The 21768-nt window shown below is 35.4% G+C and overlaps 1 protein-coding gene across 1 annotated transcript; it reads left to right on the top strand.

Annotated features, from left to right (window-relative positions):
* The first annotated feature begins 1360 nt into the window (after window positions 1–1360).
* LOC109062532 (cGMP-dependent protein kinase 2) lies at window positions 1361–19031 on the top strand. The gene is made up of 19 exons (XM_042736424.1): window positions 1361–1890; window positions 3080–3603; window positions 5261–5427; window positions 5570–5683; window positions 6782–6887; window positions 7230–7293; window positions 7407–7508; window positions 8024–8073; window positions 8496–8564; window positions 9770–9868; window positions 9945–10095; window positions 10366–10505; window positions 12639–12728; window positions 12881–13022; window positions 14038–14192; window positions 14945–15067; window positions 16127–16189; window positions 18141–18207; window positions 18320–19031. Exons 2-19 carry the CDS (start codon window positions 3122–3124, stop codon window positions 18413–18415), a joined length of 2280 nt encoding a protein of 759 aa, XP_042592358.1. The 5' UTR covers window positions 1361–1890; window positions 3080–3121; the 3' UTR covers window positions 18416–19031.
* The last annotated feature ends 2737 nt before the right edge of the window (window positions 19032–21768 follow it).

The raw sequence follows: 21768 nt of genomic DNA, 5'->3' as shown, positions 1-21768 counted from the left end.
TTGTACTGTACATCATGCGTTTTCTACACATTTCCCTTTTGACAAACATTGTGATCTTGTATTGTCCTTTGTACAGTGTACTCTTCAAATAATGTGCCACTCCAATATAAATATCCTGACAAGATTCAAATCAGCGACACAGCATTTAAAGGAATACAGTAGTTCACCCAAAAAAATGAATGTTTCCAAGATATAGACGAGTTTGTTACGTCATCATAATAACAGATTTGGAGAAATGTAGCATTACATGACTTGCTCAGCAATAGATCCTCTGCAGTGAATGGGTGCCGTCGGAATGAGAGTCCAAACAGCTGATAAAAACATCACAATCATTACTCCATTAGACTTCAGTCCATCAATTAACATCCTGTAAAGAGAAAAGCTGCGTGTTTGTAACAAAAAATACATCAAGACTTTTTTTACTTGCTACCAGCTAAAATATCCATAATAATCCATAATTATTGCTATTGTTATGTTTTATCATCTTTTTGGGCTCTCATTCTGATGGCAGCCATTCACTGCAGAGGATACATTGCTGGGCAAGTGATAAAATGCTACTAAATTTCAAAACTCATCTACATCTTGGATGGCCTAAGAGTGAGTAAATTGTTTTTTAGAAAACTCTCATTTTTGGGTGAACTACTCCTTTAAATATTCACCTCTCCAGATAATCTTTTGATCCAGCTTTTTTCTTTTGTAAGATATTTATGTAATGTATATATATGTTTGAATAGTCAGTTAGAAAATTGACCTTTAATGAGGAGTACACGTTCAAAGCAGCTGTCAAGTTCAGCTAGGAACATTAACCAAACTTGTCAGTTGTAGATTTTGATGCCAGTTTATTCTTGGATCATTCTGATCGCTGCATCACACACTGCCTACGTGAGCACTGCTGTCTTTTAGAAGAAGTTCAGACTTTGTTCACCTGCTGCTCACAAGCACATTTTTCTTTACATTTTTCATCAAGTGTGTTTCATACCGAGAACAAACATATTATCAAACATTTTGTGTGATATCTTTAATACTGTTGTTGTATGTAATTGAAAACAGGGCATTTATTTCTGTGCTTGTACAGGAAGTGCAAATGTAAGATAAATTGCAACCACTTGCATGGTTATTATGCACCTACTTGTAGTCTGACTAACATGTTACAGTCTGTTTGACTAAAGGTTGACTTTAGGGTTATGTTTATCTTTTCCTTCCATTTGCCTTCTTTAAAATGTTCAAAATCAAGCATTGAATAAATATGTCAAAGTTCATTAAATTGTTGATTCAATATATGCTTCTAGAGAAACTAACATTATAATTTAACGTTTTGTTAAGGTCTCTCCTTTTTCATAATGGAACAAACTTTTTATTTATTTAGTTTATTTATTTTTAGCTTTTTGTTTGTTTGTTTTAAAAAACGACATCAAACCTGTATTAGCCAGTGAAATAAATGAAATGGAATAATGAAAATGCGCGGACTGAACTGTTCTGTTTGACAATCAAATTGTGATTTTAAATAAATACAATAAATCAGAATTTAGGCAGATGACTGCAGAGAGTCTTGACACAATTGTTATATGGAATATTAGATAGTCTGGAAAACATGAAAAATAATTCCAGAGACATAAAAAAAAATCAAAAGATGTTTGTGATGTATTCATAAAACAAAATATGTATCATATTGTGAGACGGTGTTTATCTGTTATGACGGGTACCTGTGTAATGCTGCTCTGCCTCCGCTCGATGTCAGTAGAATGAATGGTGAGTGAGCGCTCGAGCTCTCAGCCTGTGGTGATGATGAGATCACAGACGGAGCGATCGCTCGCTCAGATGCGGAGCAGCGGGCTTCGGAATTATGCACAAATAAACAGCAGTGGAAACTGCATTACACACTGAAAGGTGGTAAGTAGCCTGCAAATCAACATTTTGCTTGTCTGCTGCGTTTAATTTCGTTTAATATCAAAATTGCAGATAATTTACGCCATTGTATGCAATTAAGAGGCTACAGAGTTCACAGTCTTAAATGACAATCTAGTTGTTAATCAAATGCTGATGCTCGAAGTCTCGGTGAATTGGATTTTGAATGAGTATTTCAGTTACTCGGGTCAAAGAGTTATTTATCTGCTTATTCATAGTCAATAATGTTGCTGGTCTTTTTTCGTTAATATCACATTTTTATTGTCAGATGTGTTTTAAGTGTTACAATTTATTAATTATAACATTAATTAAACTATCTTTACTAAAAACTGTAGCTATACTTTCCTGGACAATAATAGTGTAAACATTGTATTATTATTATTGTTATTAATAATAATAATTAATAATTCCACAAAATTCAGTAGTCTGAACTGTCTTGCAGTATGTGATAAGGTCTTAAAATGTGTTTATTGGCCATGTGTGTGTGTGTCTATATATATGCAGTCAAACCAAAAATTATTCAGGCATCAGATATAACTTTTGATATATATGTACTGTATATATACATATATATTTTTTAAAAGTGGGTGCAGGACACTATAATTCATTTATGTAGCATATGCTGTGTATGCTCTTCTGTATCATCCGCACCACAAGGATGCACTGTTTTATCTTAAATAAAAATAACTTAAATTGTGTTCCGAAGATAAAAGGAGCTTTTAGGGGTTTGGTGATTAATGACAAAATTTTCATTTTGGGGTGGAGTATCCCTTTAAATTTAACAGCTGACAGCTATTCAACCTAATTCATTACATACCTTTCTATCAAAGTTACTGTATCTGACATCGCCAAGATGAATTTGTTAGTTATTGTTGTATCTTATTACCATTTTCTAAACTATAGCGAATAAACTGTGATAATGTGAGAAAGGTGTCTGAATACATTTTGGTTTGACTGTATATATATACACTTCTAAATGATATTTTTACGTATTTATAATTTTCTTTTTTTTATGATTTTAAATGTTATTTAGTAATGTTTCTTTTTTCAAATACATTTTATACAATTTTAACTAGAAGCATGATTAAAACAATTTTTGAAAATAACATATCTATCGTTCATAATAAGACTGAATGGACATTCCCTGTCTAGATATTTCATCTTCTGATTGCAGTGGCCAACCAGTGAACACATATAAAAGCCCAAAGGCCTCTCTATGGTTCCTAGTCACTCTCTGATCATGGGGAACGGTTCGATCAAAGCCCCTCGGCTAGAGGAGACCTGCCTGGCCTCCGGTATAAAAGAGGCCCCTGTATGGGAGTCTGTGGAGCCCCTGAAGATGAGGATCGCCCATCTGGAGGAGGAGCTGGCACGGAGGGACCAGGAGCTCTGTGCACAGGAAAAGCGCTTACAGAGCCTTCAAAGGGAACTAGAGACAAAAGTGTCCCAGATCGATAAGCTCCAGGATGCCATCGGGTATAACAGTCTCAGACGCTCGCCGCCAGCACCACTGAGGCACAGCCGCAGACTGCTGAGCGTCATCAACCAGGGCTCCACGCGCTTCCACAGAGTGGCTGTGGAGGTGCATCGACGCCTTAAGGCCAAGGAGGGTGTTTCAGCAGAACCCACATCAAGGCACTTCTGTCGTGACCACCATCACATCTCCACAGAGAGACAACGCATCCGCAAAGACTCCGGGTGAGTGCACTGACACTGATTGCACCACTGGATTGTTTGTTTTATTATGGAGTCACTGGAGTACTGACTCTCCTGGAAGGAGGAGACAGGAGTAAGGTTTAGCCAAGCCTTTGTAGTGTCTCCAAGCCCAGAGCAGGCATGAAAGCCTGGATTACCATAACACACTCCGGAGGGGATGGAGTGGCTCAAGAGAACACAAAGGGTGGGCCATTTGTATGCATGGACAGGAATCATTACTGTTTTAATTAAACACGCTCTTGATGGCAGTCTACAAATCTCCAGCACTAATTCATTCATAAGATCCATTTTAGGTCAGGGACAAGACTGTCCTGTTTCAGATGTGATAATGAGAATCAGCTGTAGTATAGTACAGAAGACGAAAAATAGTCTGAAACGGACATGCAAAATGTAAAAGTGTCGCCAGTGAGGATTTTTAGACCTCCAAAAGAAAGAATGAAAAATGTATGCTTTGTTATAAATTCATGACACGTTTGCACATTTATTCATTATACATATCATTTCAAACTTGTGGAACACGAAAGAAGAATTTGTGAAAATGTACATTTTATGTACATGCTATTCTTTTTCAGTTCATTGTGATTACTCAAAAAAACTCTAGTAATATTGCAAAAGTAGCCAATATGAATTGTCCAATTAATGGTAACACTGGTAACACTTTACAATAAGGTCCATTAATTAACTACATTAGTTAACATTAACTAAGAATGAACAATACTTCTACAGCATGTACTAATCTTAATGTTAATTTCAGCATTTACTAATGCATTATTAAAATCACAAGTTAGTTAATGCACTATGAACTAACATGAAAAAACAATGAACAACTGTATTTTTATTATCTAACATTAACAAAGCTTAATAAATAGTTTAATAAATGAATTGTTCATTGTTTGTTTATGTTAGTTAATACATTCATTTCAGGTCTGAATTATTTTATTTAAACTGATTTCAGTTTCAGTCTGTTCCTCACACAGAACTTCAGAACACTTGAAAGGTGAAGCATCATATCAACTATTTTATGTAGATTTTTTTGTCACTTTTAGAGCTTGACAGCTGTGGTTACCATTAACTGTCATTATATAAAAAGAGGAGCGTACATTCTTCAAGAATTCCTTCTTTTGTGTTACATAGGGAAAATAACAGCTTGATTAAGTAGTGAAATCAATTTTTGAATGAACCATTTATTTAACTTGGTACTGTATATTAACTTTTATTGCGTTTTACAATGCCTGCTTTGAAGAGCGTACCATAAAGATGATTTGGTATCTTTAATTCAGCAGTGTATTAAAGGCAGTCTGAAGTGTTGTGAGAGGAGAATTATTCATTATTCACCACCTCCACTTAACTCAGCACTGATGAACCATGCCTTGAAGAAAGCCTCGTCTAATTAAAGTGTGTCTTTGTGTCTTATAAAAGGAGATTTTAAGAGTAAACTCAGTTGCGCAAACACTCATGACCTTATTCCAACAAAATGTTAATATAAATAGCAACCAAACAAGCATTTCCATATATATTTCTAAAATATATACATACAATCTTTTAAACTAGACTTCATGAAAGCCACATGTCGTGCTTCAGTTCTTTTGAAGTGTTGGGGTTTTGCATTCTCCAAACTGTTTTCCTCCTCTTCCTGTAGCACTAAGAAACTGATCAATGAAGCCATCATGAACAATGACTTTCTGAAGAAGCTGGAGCCTCAGCACACCCGAGAGATGGTGGACTGCATGTACGAGAAAATCTACGCTGCTGAGCAGCTGGTTATTCAGGAGGGAGAGCCGGGGAACTACCTCTACGTGCTTGCTGGTAAACTCCAGATGTTATTGTTACTTGCACCTCACACGTTCATATTTTTACAAATCTAGATATTTCAGTGATATCATTGAAATGATGTTCTGGACTCTGCTCTGATCTGCCCATTGGAGCTCATTTGATTCTCTGTGTCCAGAGGGTTTATTAGAGGTCATCCAAAATGGAAAGCTCCTGGGTCAGATGCGTCCTGGGACTGCTTTTGGAGAGTTGGCCATTCTCTATAACTGTAAAAGAACAGCCACAGTCAAAGGTGTGTGTGTGTGTGTGTTCCTGTGCTCAGTGTTGGGGAAAGTTACTTTCAAATGTAATGCATTACAATAACATGTTACTCCATAAAAAAGTAACTAATTGTGTTACTTAGTTTTTATGGAAAGTACTGCATTATGTTACTTTCCATTACTTTTTGTCAACTGAGCTGAGCTTGCTTAGTTATTTTTAAGATCAAAAAACACAAAAGTTATATTTTTTTTTGCCAACTGTAAAGGCTTAATAAGCCTCAGGCTGAAGGAAGTGCCTCTGGCTCTGCAAAGGTGTCAGTGAATAAATGGGAAAACAAACAAATTTGAAAAAGTGACTCAGATTGTAAATTTAAGTAATGCATTACTTTACTAGTTACTTGGAAAAGTAATCTGATTACATAACTGGCATTACTTGTAATGTGGCTGGTGTATTTCTGTGTTTTAACAAAATGTGTTTTTTGTCATCTTTTACTCACCTTCATGTCATTCCAAACCTGATTCTATATTTATTTTAGCAAACAAACAATTTCACTGTATGGACACTGTATCTTATTTTGTGATTTTAATGATTGCTTTGGTAAAACTCTGCTTTGAAAGCCAGGCTAAATATGAAAGAAGTGTAGTTTATAATATTTAAAACATGATATAGATGTGCCATGTAGACTGTTTGTGTCACAATGCTGCTGTGATACTGGATAACAAGCTGCTGTAGATAATGATGCTGATAAAATGCAATGTGATTGGAATATGGTGACTTCAGGTAAATTTTGAATTTTTTTGCCATTGAGATGACAGGGAAACAAATGGCCCCATTATCCTGAATGAACCATAATTAAATCTGCATTTATTACTTTTCAGTGAGCTGGTTTTGCTTCTGTTAAATAAAAACTGTTGGGTGCATTTTTTAAAAATAGCATTCTCCTGTTTACTTTATATAAGCACTGCAAGTCCAACGCATTACATTTGGATGCAGTCTGCAACATATTGGGTTATAGCCAACATGACCTTTTTTATTCTGTTATTGTTGACCCACTTTTATTCTAGATATTTGATTAGTGTCATAGTCATAGATTTGTGAAGTGGAACTGATGGTGATTGTGTTTCATTAGCTGTGACTCAGTCCCACATCTGGGCTCTGGACCGGCAAACGTTTCAGACTATCATGATGAGATCCACTCAGGCCAGACATGAGGAGTACTTCAGCTTCCTGCGCAGGTACATTCATGTCACTAACATTTGTGCATGTTTATCAGTCATCAGGCTTCACACACACACACACACACACACACATGAATACACAAGTCTCTTCTTGACTGTTTCAATGCACATTCCTTTCTGAAAGCATTGGATTAGATTGAGGTGGATTCAGCATCGTGTTTTTCAATGGGTATTGTGGATCTGTCACTAATGTCTATCAGTGCAGCATAAATTGATGTCGTGACTCAACTGTTAAAATAATATCGGTTGGTTCAAGGGTTGAATGTGTTGATTTGTGAACACCTGTTTGCATGCTGTTTTCCTTTAATGCTAATTAAACACTGTTACACTGTTCTTTAGTGTGTCCTTATTGAAAGATTTGCCAGAGGAGAAACTTGCCAAAATCATTGACTGTCTTGAAGTTGTAAGTTTGCAGCATTTTAACTGTGTCTACAGTGTTGTCATTTATTGGTAATGCATGTTTATTTATAATATGAAATATAACTAGATCATATTAATGTTTCAATCATTTTATAGGAATATTTTGACAAAGGGGAGTACATTATTCGTGAGGGCGAGGAAGGCAACACTTTCTTCATCATAGCTAAAGGAGAGGTGTGTATTACTGGGTACAACAGGGCTTAAGGCACATCTTATCAGCAGCTATCAACATTATATTTTCATCATTCAAAAGGAGAAACTGAAACAAGGATATACGAAATATACAAAGAACACGAAACGTAAACAAAGCTGCGCTTGCTTACCATTTTGAATATCAGTTATGTTGATAACTTTATTTTATGCGACTTATGTTGTTATGAAAATATTCGCATAATGAAATGTTTGGGTAAGATTGGGTAAGAAAAAAATAAAAGACTTTAGACAAATTATTCTGAGTTGCTTCACTGGTAAACTGCTACTTGCATGGAAAATCCATTTTTCATTAGAAATTGAGGTGCCGATCCATACTTTTAGAAAAGCCTGGCTTTTCTATATGATGATAGGGAGCTTTCTGATGAGTGGGACAGTTACAGCTGATATGACAGTGAAACTAGTCAGTCAATAAGGATGTACAGTAATATTTTTTGTTTGTGTGTTTTTTTTGTCAGTTGTTTGTGATGTAGAGTATGGTTTTTTTTTTTTTGTTAATTTAGTTTGTGATTCTTGGTGTGGGTGATTACTTTGGGGAAAAGGCTCTCATAAGGTTTGGAGACAGTTTTGTTTCGAAGTGCTTTTAACAATAGTGAACACAACCAACAATGACTCCTTTGTGATTGTGGACTTCATGTAGGTCAGGAAAAAGATTAATTGCATATTTGTAGGCGTGGATGTGGGAGATGGAATGTCAGTCATCTGGAAAGAGGTTCATTTTCATTGTAGCATTGTTGAAGAGCACACTCAGTACTGAAATAACCACAGAGACGCTCACACACTTAGACGCAGGAGAGCCACTTGTCATATTTCCTCATTTGTAATGATTTAGATTCATTTAAAGCTCAGATGAAGTGCTCTCAATGAGGAAAGAGCAAATGAGGATGTTTTTCAGGATGTTTTCAGTTACTGTTATGTATATGTATCTCCAAAGTGGTTCGACATTATTACATATTTCTTATAATTCTATTTCAGTGAGGATGTCCGCTCAGCTAATATCATTGCAAAGGAAAATGACACACAGTGCTTGGTGGTGGATAGAGAGTAAGTGTCGTTTCTTCTAGGTTTGTGACCTTATGTGACCATGGACCACAAAACCAGTAATAAGGGTTAATTTTTTTTAAATTGATATATATACAATATATAGACAATATTTGACTAGATGCTATTTGAAAATCTGGAACCTGAGGGAGCAAAAAATCTAAATATTAAGAAAATCACCTTTAAAGTTGTCCAAATGAAGTTCTAAGCAATGCATATTACTAATCAAAAATTAAGTTTTGATGTATTTATGGTAGGAAATTTACTAAATATCTTCATGGAACATGATCTTTACTTAATATCCTAATGATTTTTGGCATGAAGAAAAATCAATAATTTTGACCCATATAATGTATTGTTGGCTATTGCTACAAATATACTCGTGCTACTTATGACTGGTTTTGTGATCCAGGGTCACATATCATAATTTCAGCTGTCAGTATCAATTCTGATTCCACAGGGGGGAAAAAAGTTTATGCTATTGAAAAATGTGTATTTTAAAATGAAATATTATTAGAAATAAAGTAAATTAAGTATTCAAAGTATTTATCAATGAAGTACATATTGTTTCAGTTTTTTTTTAATAATTATAAATTAATATTTCAATAATAAAAAAACAAATGGCAAGAAACAGAACAAATATCAGTAGAAGAGACATACAAAATTAAGTTAAAAAAATACAAAATAAATCAACTGTAAGATAAAATGACCTTTTGTGTTTTTATTTTATTTCTTTTACTATTTATTTATTTATGTAGTTTATTTGATTTAAATTATTAATTTATTTCAAAAATAATAAAAATGCTAATGTGAAGATTGGACATGCCACTAATTAACAGTTTGTGTGTATATATATAACTTAAAATTTATAAATATACATCTAGTTATTTTATGCCTGTTTACCGCATTAGTCTTCAAGAACCGTTGACCAAGGGTTATTTTTATATAGACTACTGTTACATTTGACATACAATATGCAACATACAGTACACTGAAAAAAAAATGGTGTAGGATTTACTTTGAAACAATTCTCACCCAGGAATTGTTTAATATAAATTAAACAAATAATTACAAAGAAAGGGCAAGTAACACAATAGCAAAATCCAGTAATCTGTTTTATTTCCAATTTTAAGAAATAATTTTTACAGTAAACTAATATTCTACCCAAGACCAGAAAGGTAACATCACTGTCTTCTGTTCTTCAACAGTAACTTTAATCAGATGGTGGGAACGTACGAGGAGCTGCAGGCATATCTGAGGGAGTATGTGGAGCAGCTCTCTCTGAGTGACGAGAGGAGGAACGCAGTGTAAGAACACACACGGCACAACCAACACAACTACTCCAGTGCTGTATGTGACAGTCACATAACCATTTCCCCGCAGACCTCAGTCGCCTCTTTACGAACGCTCTCCAGAGGCAGCAGAGCTCAGGAGGCTGAAGGAGAAGGCAGCTGGTTTGTCCAGTAACTCCTTCCTGAAAGAACTGCAAGCAGTGGCCACACTAGGCATGGGAGGCTTTGGACGAGTGGAGCTGGTTAGATTTCATTTTTTCAGTTTATAAACCCCCTGCTGTTCCTTCACAAACCCCAGTTTTTTCATTCTCTTTGTATTTGTATATCAATATAGTACAAGATTATATTATTTAAATCAATGTTATAAACAAGTAAGATCAAAAGTAATTTAAAAGTAAACAAAAAGTAGTCAGATTATATTTCCTAAAATGTATAATGTAATCATTTTAATTCAGTAATACAATAATGCCAATGACCACTTGAGTATGTTTTATATTGTTTATTACATGCAGGTCAAGCTTAAAAATTCAGAAGATACAGCGTTTGCTTTAAAGTGTATTAAGAAAAAGCACATTGTGGACACCAGGCAGCAGGAGCACATCTATTCAGAAAAGGACATCCTCCAACAGACCAATTCAAACTTTATTGTCAGGTCAGTCTAATGAGCATGTCTTTCCTGCCTCGTATTGACATACATTAATAGGAGAGTGCAAACAGACAGGAAAAATAATACAATTTAGATGAATCCTCAAGAGTGATAAAGGTATTATCCATTAGACTGGGCTCAACAACAATCTCAAGTTCCCCCTGAAGGCCTGTAACTTAATTAATTTGTTAATCAATATAATGGACGGAATGTAAGGCGAGCTAGACCACAGGGCTGATGGAAGAAACTATAGGTAAACAGACTGGCTCAAAATTTGCTGTTGGTTAATTATGAATGAACTTATGCCTTATTAGATTAAAGTTGTGTCAATTATGATAAGACTTTCCGGTGTTTTGGAAGATGGGATCTTTGATATTTACTTTAGTCACTGTCACTATGACTACAGACACTATTTATAGCCATCTTCATAACTGTACACAGAAAATAGCCAAACAGAAAATGGGCTTGACTTTGATTATTTGTTCATACAGGGGTCAATGACATGATGTTCATTTTTGTCTAGATTTATTAATTTATTCAAAAATTCATAAGACATGCAGTTCATACATACAATGACATAAATATACACTCAGTGTTTGGGAGTAACTAGTTGCATGTAACGTAATTTAATTACAAAATAAATGTAACTAATCTGTTATATTACAAATTATAGTCACTTATGAAAATGTTAATGATTACAAAGTAATCAAATATTTTCACACACATACAGGTTTGATTGATTTCTTTCCAAAACTGCATTGACTGCTCTAAAATATGAGACACCAATGTTTCAGGAATTTAGGACACAGGTTTAATTGATAACTTTTATTTCCTGTTTGGGTTTGTGTATGCTTTGTTTTTGTCAGAGCTATGCAAATATTAAACTATATCTTGTTAGGATTTTAAATCTGTATTTAACCTCAGATCAATCTCAAAGTAAAAAGAGGTGCTAAAGTCTGATTTTTTATTTTTATTTTTTTATTTTTTTTTGGTGGCTGTGCTTTAAAATTAAATTATTATAATCTTAATTCAAGTGAAGAAGGATTTTGAAAGTCTGACAGTAATCAGTGTTGAGTACTACTATAAGGTTAACCCTGCCTGGATTAAATGTTTGAAAATTATTAACAGTTTAGGAAGGTTTTTGAAAGTCTGACAGTATTGAAATGTAAACTTAGAAAAGTAATCAAATGTAATAGTTACACTTCATTTTAAACAGGGTAACTTGTAATCTGTAACCTATTACATTTCCAAAGTAACCTTCCCAACACTGTATACACTGTACTATGTATAAATAATTACTAATTAAAAGGATGAAATTCTGGAAACGAAAACCTTTTTTAGTAGTTTGGCATAAAACTTTATTATTATTAAGGGCAAGTGTAGTTCAGGTTGTTAAAATTTTAGCCTAATAGTACATCCATCCAAAAAGGTATTTGCCAACATTACACCACATGACTATTTTAAAACCCATAAAATAAACTTTTGTTGAAAATGGTATATGGTAAATGGTAGACCACATGTTTAAAACTCAATTTTTAAAAGGTTTGTGCTTTTCTTTATCTTGTACACATTTGTCACGGTATTGGAGCTACTGCGTGTGCTTAATGCATTAAATCTGCATTTAATCTGACTGTTGAAATGTCCACAATGAAACTGAAATTTATTGTTTAGCAGACACTTTTATTCAGAGCGACTGGACGCCACAGTGGTGTTTGAACTCAGCAACATTATACTGTAGTTTCTGCTCCATTCCTACAGACTTTAATAACTTCAGCAGCACAGTGTGGTGGAGCAGACAGAGTCATACAAGAAATCCACGAAGCACACTAGACATTTGGCTTACATCTATCACAGTGGTCCAGTGCCATTGTGCTTTTCATCTGTATCAGAGAAGGGGCTTCTGCTTTGCATGTTGCTAGGAAACTCCCCGGGGAATTTCAATCCATGCTTATATTCCTGTCTGATTGTGTGCTCTGCCTCATTTTATTGCCTCTCTGGCATTTGTGGATGAAAAGGTAGCACAGCTTTACATGTGAGCCTAGTTCTCTATGAAAGCAAGTAGTGAGAAATGCTAAGGAGATGCTCTGTTTCTCAGAATGCAAATAATCGAGTGTGTCAGGCTGTCCTTGTGTGTTTCAGGTTGTTCCGCACATTCCGGGATGATAAGTATGTTTACATGCTGCTTGAGGTTTGCCTCGGAGGAGAGCTGTGGAGCGTGTTGAGGGACATGTGAGTGTAGGTTGTTTTGACACATACTACAGCTCACTGTCTTTGATAATCATGCAGAGTTATTACTGGTTATGGCTGAATGATTCATAGCCTCTCAACTGCTAATAGAGGTAGAATACCTTAGGATGTTATGATGTTTTGGTTTCATTTAGGAGTTGTTTTGATGAGCCCACTGCCTGCTTCTGTACTGGATGTGTGCTGGAAGCTTTTGATTACCTGCACGGCAAAGGCATCGTGTACCGAGACCTGAAGCCAGAGAATCTTCTTCTGGATGGGGAAGGCTATGTCAAAATGGTCATTTTACTGTACATATACTACTAAATACCATGGTTAAAGGTCCAAACGTCTGAGGCCCAATTAAATAAATGAAATAAATGTTAGGGCAAAACAGATGAATAAGAACGTGAATAAGAGTTATTTCAGATTTTCACTATTTCTAGGCCTCAAAGCCAGTGGTTTTCAATTGTTTTTACTCTAAGGCCCCTTTGTTTTAGATGATACTTAAAGAAATAGTTTACCCACAATTTAAATTTGCTGAAAATGTACTCATCCTCTGGACATCCAAAATGTAGATGATTTTGTTTGATTATGGGAACAGATTTGGAGAAATGTAGCATTGCATCACTTGCTCACCAATGAATCCTCTGCAGTGAATGGGTGCCGTCAAAATGAGAGTCCAAACAGCTGATAAAAACATCACAATACAACATAGATTAGTAGTAAACAAATCCATCATTAATACGTTTTAACTTTAGCAAATGTTCATTTTTGGGTAAACTATTCCTTTAAAGTACCTCTGGCACTTCTGTTGTAATAAACTCAACAACATGATGTCAGTTTAATGCTGTACATAATGTTTGAGTTTTTATTATTGTTATTATTATTATTTTAAGATTATGTTGATATCACTACATTTAAATAATTTTAAGACTTATTAGGTCCCCCTGAGCTGATCTAAGCTAATTTGTAACTGATCATGTGACTCTTCGTACAGATGGTCAGATGTTTTTAGTTCTATTGAAGGACAAGATACTCAATGGATCATTCACAAATCATGCTAGAGAGCATGATCATGAAATTTTTCAAATAAACTTCTCATGCAGATATGAAAAGAATACAAAATAAAATATTTTTCTCAGGGGTTTGAGACTTTTGGACCACACTATATATATATATATATATATATATATATATATGCATGGAGTCCGATACATAGCCAATTTTTAGTCTTACACTGAGCATTCTTATTATTTGCTCTGTTTTATTTTATTTATATTGTTTTATTTATTTATTTTTTTTTTTTTTTCAGACTGATTTTGGGTTTGCCAAAAAAATCGGACTAGGTAAAAAGACTTGGACGTTCTGTGGCACTCCTGAATATGTGGCTCCTGAGGTCATCATGAATAAGGGTCATGACTTTGGAGCTGACTGCTGGCATCTTATCTTTGAGCTCCTGACTGGCAGGTAAATATTTGTGTTTCAACGCATCTGTTTCATGCTTCCACGGGTCTGCATTTGTAGGTCAAATTCCCATTCAATGGAAACATTGGCCATGTGGTGATTTTAAAGCAACTTCTGTTTCAACTAATGCAGTAAGTTTGGGACAGACTTACCATTTACACAAGAGTTTAAGACAGACTTACCATTTGTTTTGCAGTTCCGTTTGGTTGGAATGTTTTTGGAGGAATTTTTTGTTTTTCTTTTAGTGGTGAAGGATTTACAAGATTTGAATTTGAATGGAGTTCACTGTGCTTCTGCCAAAGCGCTCTGCACTACGTTCAACATCCGTTTTGTAAAAGGCAGGGCTCTCTTGACCAGAGCAAATGGTCCTCTAATGTGAGATTAGCAGTCATGTCTCTCACAGCGAACTCCATTGTCTCAAGCTTCAGACTGTATCACCATGGCAACAGAGTGTTGAGGATGGGACTACGTAATAACAAGCTGGACAAATCATCATCATGATGTAATGCCACAGGATGTTTACATCTCTTCAGTCTTACTGATGCTCTGTTAGCTGTGCTCATTTACTGCATAAATTACCATTATTATGCATGTTTGCATTATGCATTACTGTGACATTATTATTGTATGTTTTAGTAACTCCGCTTAAAATTCACCAAGTGAAATATACATGTTTATGTACTGACTGCTGTATGGTTTCATTTTCAAATAAATTGATGGTGTTTGAAATATAACATGTCCCACACGACTGTCAGCCCTCCATTCACAGGCTCTGATCCAATCAGGATCTACACCATGGTTCTTCGCGGGATAGAGAAGGTGGACTTTCCCAAGAGGATCAGCAAGCGTCCAGAGGATCTCATACGGAGACTTTGCAAGCATGTTTCTCATATTCTAAACCTATTTTTTTAAACTCATCACAAATATACAGCAGTTAAACAATAACAACTAAAACTAAATTAAGCATTAAAATAATCATAAAATACATGTAAAATACATACAAGTTATAATTCATTAAAACTTTTGCAATATTTAAGTTAATATTATTATTATTAATATATAGCATAACTTGTGGAAAAAGAAGTACACTTCAGCATACTTTTTTGTACTTATAGAGGAAACAATATATTTTTAAAGAATATATCATTTAATTTGAACCGATTATACAGTATATATTTTTTTCTGAAACACTTTTCTTGCATGTTATTTACAATTTAATGAAATTATAGTGCAGTTTTAACTTAAGAAGGACTTAAGTGCATTTTTATGTCGTTTCATATTTACTTCTGTTGTATTTAAAATATGGTTAAAATGTTGTTGAATGCAATAATCAAGTACTTTATATGTGTTGTTGTGTGTTAGTCACTAGTGTACTTTAAAGCTTGACAAAATATTAAAAAACAAATTGATTTGATATGACATTTTTACGAAGTACACTTTTAAAAAGTATACTTAAGTGTGTTAAGAAAGAGTCATGAAAGAGTCTCTCTTTAATAGCATTTTACAGGCCTTTTGTTTAATTAATATTATATTATCTGCAAATACATTTTTTTTTTTATTTTACATTTAAGATTTGAAGTACAATGCAAGTGCACTTTCAATATAATTAAGCACACTTTCGTTTTCACAAAGGTATTTATAATACACATCACAGATTGTGCTTTAAATTGATTAAATACTTTCTGTTGTTTGTCACACTGTATTTTAGGACTGTCATCTTATAGAATGCATATGATGCTGCCTTAGAATTTTGCCAAAAGATGATGTATTTTAAACAGTATTCTTGTTTGGAGTGTGCTGCCTATATAGGTTTTGGAGCAAAGTCTCTGTCATCCTTGTGTACCTGTGAATATATGTTTATACATTTATTGATGTGACTTTTTCTTGGCCTGTATAAGAAGAGTCAGATACTCACTCATTTCTCTCACTGTCTCCAGGCTCAATCCAGCAGAACGGCTTGGGAATAAAAAGAATGGCATCATTGACATCAAGAAACACAAGTAGGTCAACAAATATCAATTGCTTGAAAATCATTTATTCACCCTATTCATCATGTATTTGTTCTTGACATGACCCTTGTAAAGTTCACTTTTAAAAAAGTGTCTCTCTCTCTTAATTGCAGGTTAATGACAATCAAATAAATGTGTATTATAGTTTAAATTTATATAAAATGCAGAGTGCTTATTTGGACCAACTTAAAAAGATTTAAGTACACCTTAAGTACACCTTTATATATGTACTATATCCAGCAATCCTGCCCATAAATCTTGTTAATATAATCCTTTTATTTGTCTCACTGTACGCTGCAGACCATATACTGTCATATTCTCATGTAAGTGTTTCATTTATGTGCATTAATGAACATTAGACCCACCTGAGAGTAAACTGAAGCGCTGATCCATGTGTCTGATCACGGGTAGTGTATTGTTGAGTCTGTTTTGCTGCAGGCCTGTCTGTCCCCTCCTTTGTATGTCACAGCACAATGGGTAGCTGAGCCAGCCTGCCAAATTAGCCGCACTGCATTCACAGGGGGAGCAATTAGTGGCCAAAATGAGAGGCACAGCTGTTGCCATCTTCCATAGTGCAGTGAAGCCACAGACAGCAAGGTGAAGCGCTGGGCCCATCCTTTAACAGTCACGGGAGTGATAGAGCCTAAAATGCATGTGATGATGCCCACTGTTCAAATTACAATCAACTGGGAGTTATCACACTTATTATTTTACTAGAGTTCTGTGTGTTTGCACTGAGATGCTGTTGTTTTTATATTCATTATGCTTGAGTATTCTTATCACGCAGGGTAAGTGATTCAGGTAACATATGCACAAAGCGCACAAGAGCTCAACATCATTTGTATTATGTCACTAAATTATGTTCAGAGCATTATGCAAATGAAGGCGCATGCTCTTGATACAGGCATGAATATGCATGTTCAGGGAACAATGTGTCGTCAGATGAGTGAGATCTGAGATGTACACTATCGTAAGTTTGGGGTCAGAATTTTTTTTTAATATTAATACTTTTAGTCATCAAGGTTGCATGAAATTAATCAAAAGTGTCAGTAGATATAATATTAGAAAAGACCAAAAAGATTGAAATATGGAGAATACTAAAATGAAAAGAATACTGAAAAATATGTTTCATGATTTCCTCAGAAACATAACGCAGCACGTCTGTTTTCAATATTGGTAATAATAAGATTTTTTCTTGATCAGAAAAACAGCATATTAGAATGATTTCTGACGGCTCATGTGACACTAAAGACTGATGCTGAAAATTCAGCTTTGCATCACAGGAATAAATTCTATTTTAAAATATATTCAAATAGAAAACAGTTGTTTTAAATTGTCATAATATTTCACAATATTACTGTTTTTACTGTATTTTTGATCAAATAAGTGCAGCACTGGTGAGCATAAGAGACTTCTTTCAAAAACAATAACAATCTTAACGATTCCAAATGTTAAAAATGATCATAATATGAGTAAGGAAACGTTCTTGATTTTTAAGCTAAAATAATTATGTCCATGAAAACATAAAGTACCTTATAACGCAAAACTTCCTTCCCAGTCCAAAAAGCCCATTAAACTGCAACACTTTCTCAGTTTGTACTTTTGCAAAGAGGCTATTATTGAAGTCAAAGACTAGTTGAAAACTGAGTAAAACTGCAAAGCCTTCAGCTCGTGAATAAGTGCTCATCTCATTTCACATGTGAAGAGAGCGCTTACATATGTGAGCAGTAGCATTAAAGTGTTCGGTTCAGTTCTAAAGGTCAGAGAGATGGTGGAAATCGCCAAAAATTGAATTTTCTAATGATAAAAGTGGACAATGTGCAATATGTACCCTTGAAACATTTTCTCACTGGAAGGAAAGTGATGGATGAAGCTGAAGACACGAGTGGATGTTGAGTCACTGTACTCTGGAGGTTTACTTTGTTCCTCTGTTTTCTCACAGATGGTTTCAAGGCTTTAACTGGGAAGGACTGAGACGGCGGAAGCTGATGTCTCCTCTGAAGAGAGAGGTGAAGCATAGATTCAGCGGATTTTACAATGTTTTTACGTTTGTCACATTGTGTAAGAAACTTAAGCCTGTTCTCCTACACTTGTGGGTTTCTCCTCTGTTCATTTTTGCAGCTCAAAGGACCTCTGGATCACAGTCATTTCGACATGTTTCCCCCTGAGCTTGAAGAACCCCCAGATGAATTCTCTGGCTGGGATAAAGATTTCTGAAAATGAGCTGTTTCCAAGAAGAAGCTGTTTTCTCAAAGAAGACCTGATATAAAGTGATGGAGGACAGTGTCTGGAGGACAAGTCTCAGTATTACCTCAGTGTGCTTTCTGAAGCATTGTGCAACTGACTGACTTGTTCAGATGGACAGGAATCAGGTTTAAAAGCCACGGTTTTAAGTTAAAGAAGACAAAGTGAAAGGTTATTTCAGTGATACAGTATTTCTTTATAAGTGGATCAATAAATCACTGATGCCTTAAATCTGTCTATTAAACCTTAACTATGTCTAAGTCTCTGACATATCAAATTCATCTTGTACTCATTCAGGTGTTCCAGCTCACACTTTTTTAAAGCTGCATTTATACTCACTCAAGTATTTCTGAGTGTTTTGTCTTTGGTTATGCTATATATTCAGCCTGAGTTGTCTTTTCTGTCTTTTTCATCTTGGTCATTTGGTTAAGAGTTGGACATTGCTTAAAATATGATTTCAAGAGAGAGAGAGTGAAATTGCCACAATCATGAAGACCATTTATTTAGCTAAAGTTGCTAATGTTCTTAATCTCTGTTTTTGCTGGTGTCGAGCACAGCCACAATAACAATATGGAGAAAAATAAATCAGACAATAAACAAAGCTGATGGGAAATTCATGTTTATAATGCTAATTTAATAACAACATTTAATGAACATATGTATATATTATGTATATAATTTTTTTTTTTTTTTTTGTTGCAGCCTACGTTTTATAGTCAATCTATTCAGGATTTTGTATCGGATTCTAGATATTTCTGAGATTCACTAATGTATGAAACAACAAGGTCCTCTACTGGGGAAAATCTGCAATCACAAGCACAGGTTTCTAGTAGCTTGCGAAATAATTGGTTAATAAACATCACGCAGGATTTAGTACACTAAGATTTGTGTATGAGCGCTTTATGCTTGTCCTCCACAAGCAAACACGTTCTGTAGCGTGTACTTTGAAGAGGAGCTTCATCTGCAGACTTTCCACAGATGGTAGTGTTCATCTCAACATAGGGCTCACAGGAAAACAAGAAAACAATTGTCTCACCTCAAAATAAATGGGTGTTAAATGGATTAATAGAGCTGATATTAATTAATAGAGCAGATATTAAGAGCACCACAGGGTGGCGACACAGAGTAACATTTATCCTAACTGAGTATTTTACGTTTAGAGATATTATGCATGTATGGTTTTCTTTCTAAACTGTAAGAGTGTGAGTTCGCTTTCTTCTATTACACTGAAACCAATGCAAATCAACACTTCTTCCCCTGCTGACTACTACAACGAGTCAGTATGAGCTGAACTTCAGAATAAGGTCAGTGAACAAATAATTTAGGCCGCTCTGTTAACCTGTTTTTGAATTATGAATATCACGAAGTTCTTGGGGTTTGACGTTTCAAAAAAACCCAAGCTAACCTTGCAATGACAACATATTTGGCTTACTATTTAAATTGCACTGAATTGCATAATATTTATTTTCTCAATAAATACAGTTTATCCAGTTTATCCAGACCAGCCGCGGCGCTACCATTGGACCCATTTAAGGTCCGGGCCCACCCATTTTGGCCCAGGCCTATGAGTAGTGAGTGATTTTCATTCTAGCGGTTCATCCAATAACCAGCCCGAGGAAAGCTTTGAGCGAAATCTTCTCAGCCAATCAGCGGCTTCTACCCCACCAGCAAGTGATCCAATGAAATGAATGACGTTGGCGGACGTCATTCATTCAAGAATGACGCCGTGTTGTAAATAAATGGAGAGAAAACAGAACCTCCAAAGATATAATTCCGTTTCAGTTTTTTTTGTTATTGAACGTTCATAGGAGATAAATGAATTTAGCTTACTGCAAACAATTAAGGTGTATTTCTTTGTCCGCTTGCCTTCAGCACTGAGCGGAGGACAGCGATACAAGGTGCTGTCCTCCTCAGTGCCGCAGAAAAGCGCTGGAACGGAGATGAAGGGAAACCCGTTTTTTTTTTTGGGGGGGGGGGGGGGGTCTTATTTTAACTGGCCCATCCAGTTTTCTGGAGGCCCACCTACAATAAAAATCCTGGCGCCGCTACTGATCCAGACAGATAAATGTATCATATAATTGACCCATTACATAATGAGGATTTTACTCTGAGTTAAACTCATTCCCTGTATGCCAGAGACTGGCTGCTAGAGAAAAACCTTAACTGCGCATTCTATGAAAATCCAAAGCAGCCTGCCGCTGGTTCTCAGCCAGTGTGTGTGTGTGTGTGTTTCAGGACAGTGATGGCCTGAAGTGGTAGATGCTTGTGACATTTGTGGAGAACTCATCCAACTGGCCAGCCATCCTTGAGGAAATGCCAAGAGGCAGGGGTGAGCTGTTGTCATAGCGATGGATCAAGTATGTCCTCTTTCTAAGATTCTGCCAACCAGTAGTGTATTAATCACAGTATGACTCGGTCCTGCTCAATGAGCGACTCATAAACTCCTGCACAGGAGGAAATGATTCCCAGGACAGTTATGAAAAAATAAGCCTGCTGAACTCTGCCGTGTGCCCTGGATTGGCAAACATCCACCTCCTTCAACACACTAAAAGGAGATGGTAAATCTGACTGCAGTGTTGATGTTAGTTTAATTTTATGGACTGAATATTTCTAAATCTAAATCTGATCTAAATCTGGAAATGATGTTGTTATAAAGTACATTATGACATTTGACATTAAGAAAGAATGTGTCTGTGAAGTTTAAGCTCAAAATACCTCACAGATCATTTATTTTATCGTTTTGAAAATGCCTATTTTGAGTGGAAGCATAAACACGCTGTTTTTGTGCATGTCTCGTTAAATGAAAATGAGCTGCTGCTCTCTGCCTCCTTTTCCAGAATAGTGCTGTGCCTTTCCAACTCCTTCCTCAGATACTCTGAGGAAGTTCTGATTTTTTTTTCTGAGTGCACACATCCGAAGCACACGCACAGAAAGCGACTGTTACACAGCATGTGTGACTAAACTAAGTTATCTTCCTTGTCTTATTTTGCTTAAAGGTGACCTATTATGCCCCTTTTTAACAAGATATAAAATAAGTCTCTGGACAGAGTGTGTATGTGAAGTTTTAGCTCAAAATACCAGACAGATAATTTTTGTATAGCTTTGTAAGGCCACTTTTAGGGTATGAGCAAAAATGCGCTCTTTTTGTGTTTATCCCTTTTCAGAAGAGGGCAGAGCTTCAAGAGCTGGCAAAACAAAACCGGACAATCTCTCGCACTGAAAATGTCAGAAACTCTCAGTAGTGGTGTTCAGCCTTATGTTCACACTGGAATCAGTTTAAAAGCCAGTCATCTGGTTGTGCTGTGCGTAATAAATGCGCATTTACA

The sequence above is a fragment of the Cyprinus carpio genome, chromosome B13 (assembly GCF_018340385.1).
Source record: "Cyprinus carpio isolate SPL01 chromosome B13, ASM1834038v1, whole genome shotgun sequence".
Classification (NCBI taxonomy): domain Eukaryota; kingdom Metazoa; phylum Chordata; class Actinopteri; order Cypriniformes; family Cyprinidae; genus Cyprinus; species Cyprinus carpio.
This window is presented reverse-complemented; position numbering and strand designations above follow the sequence as displayed.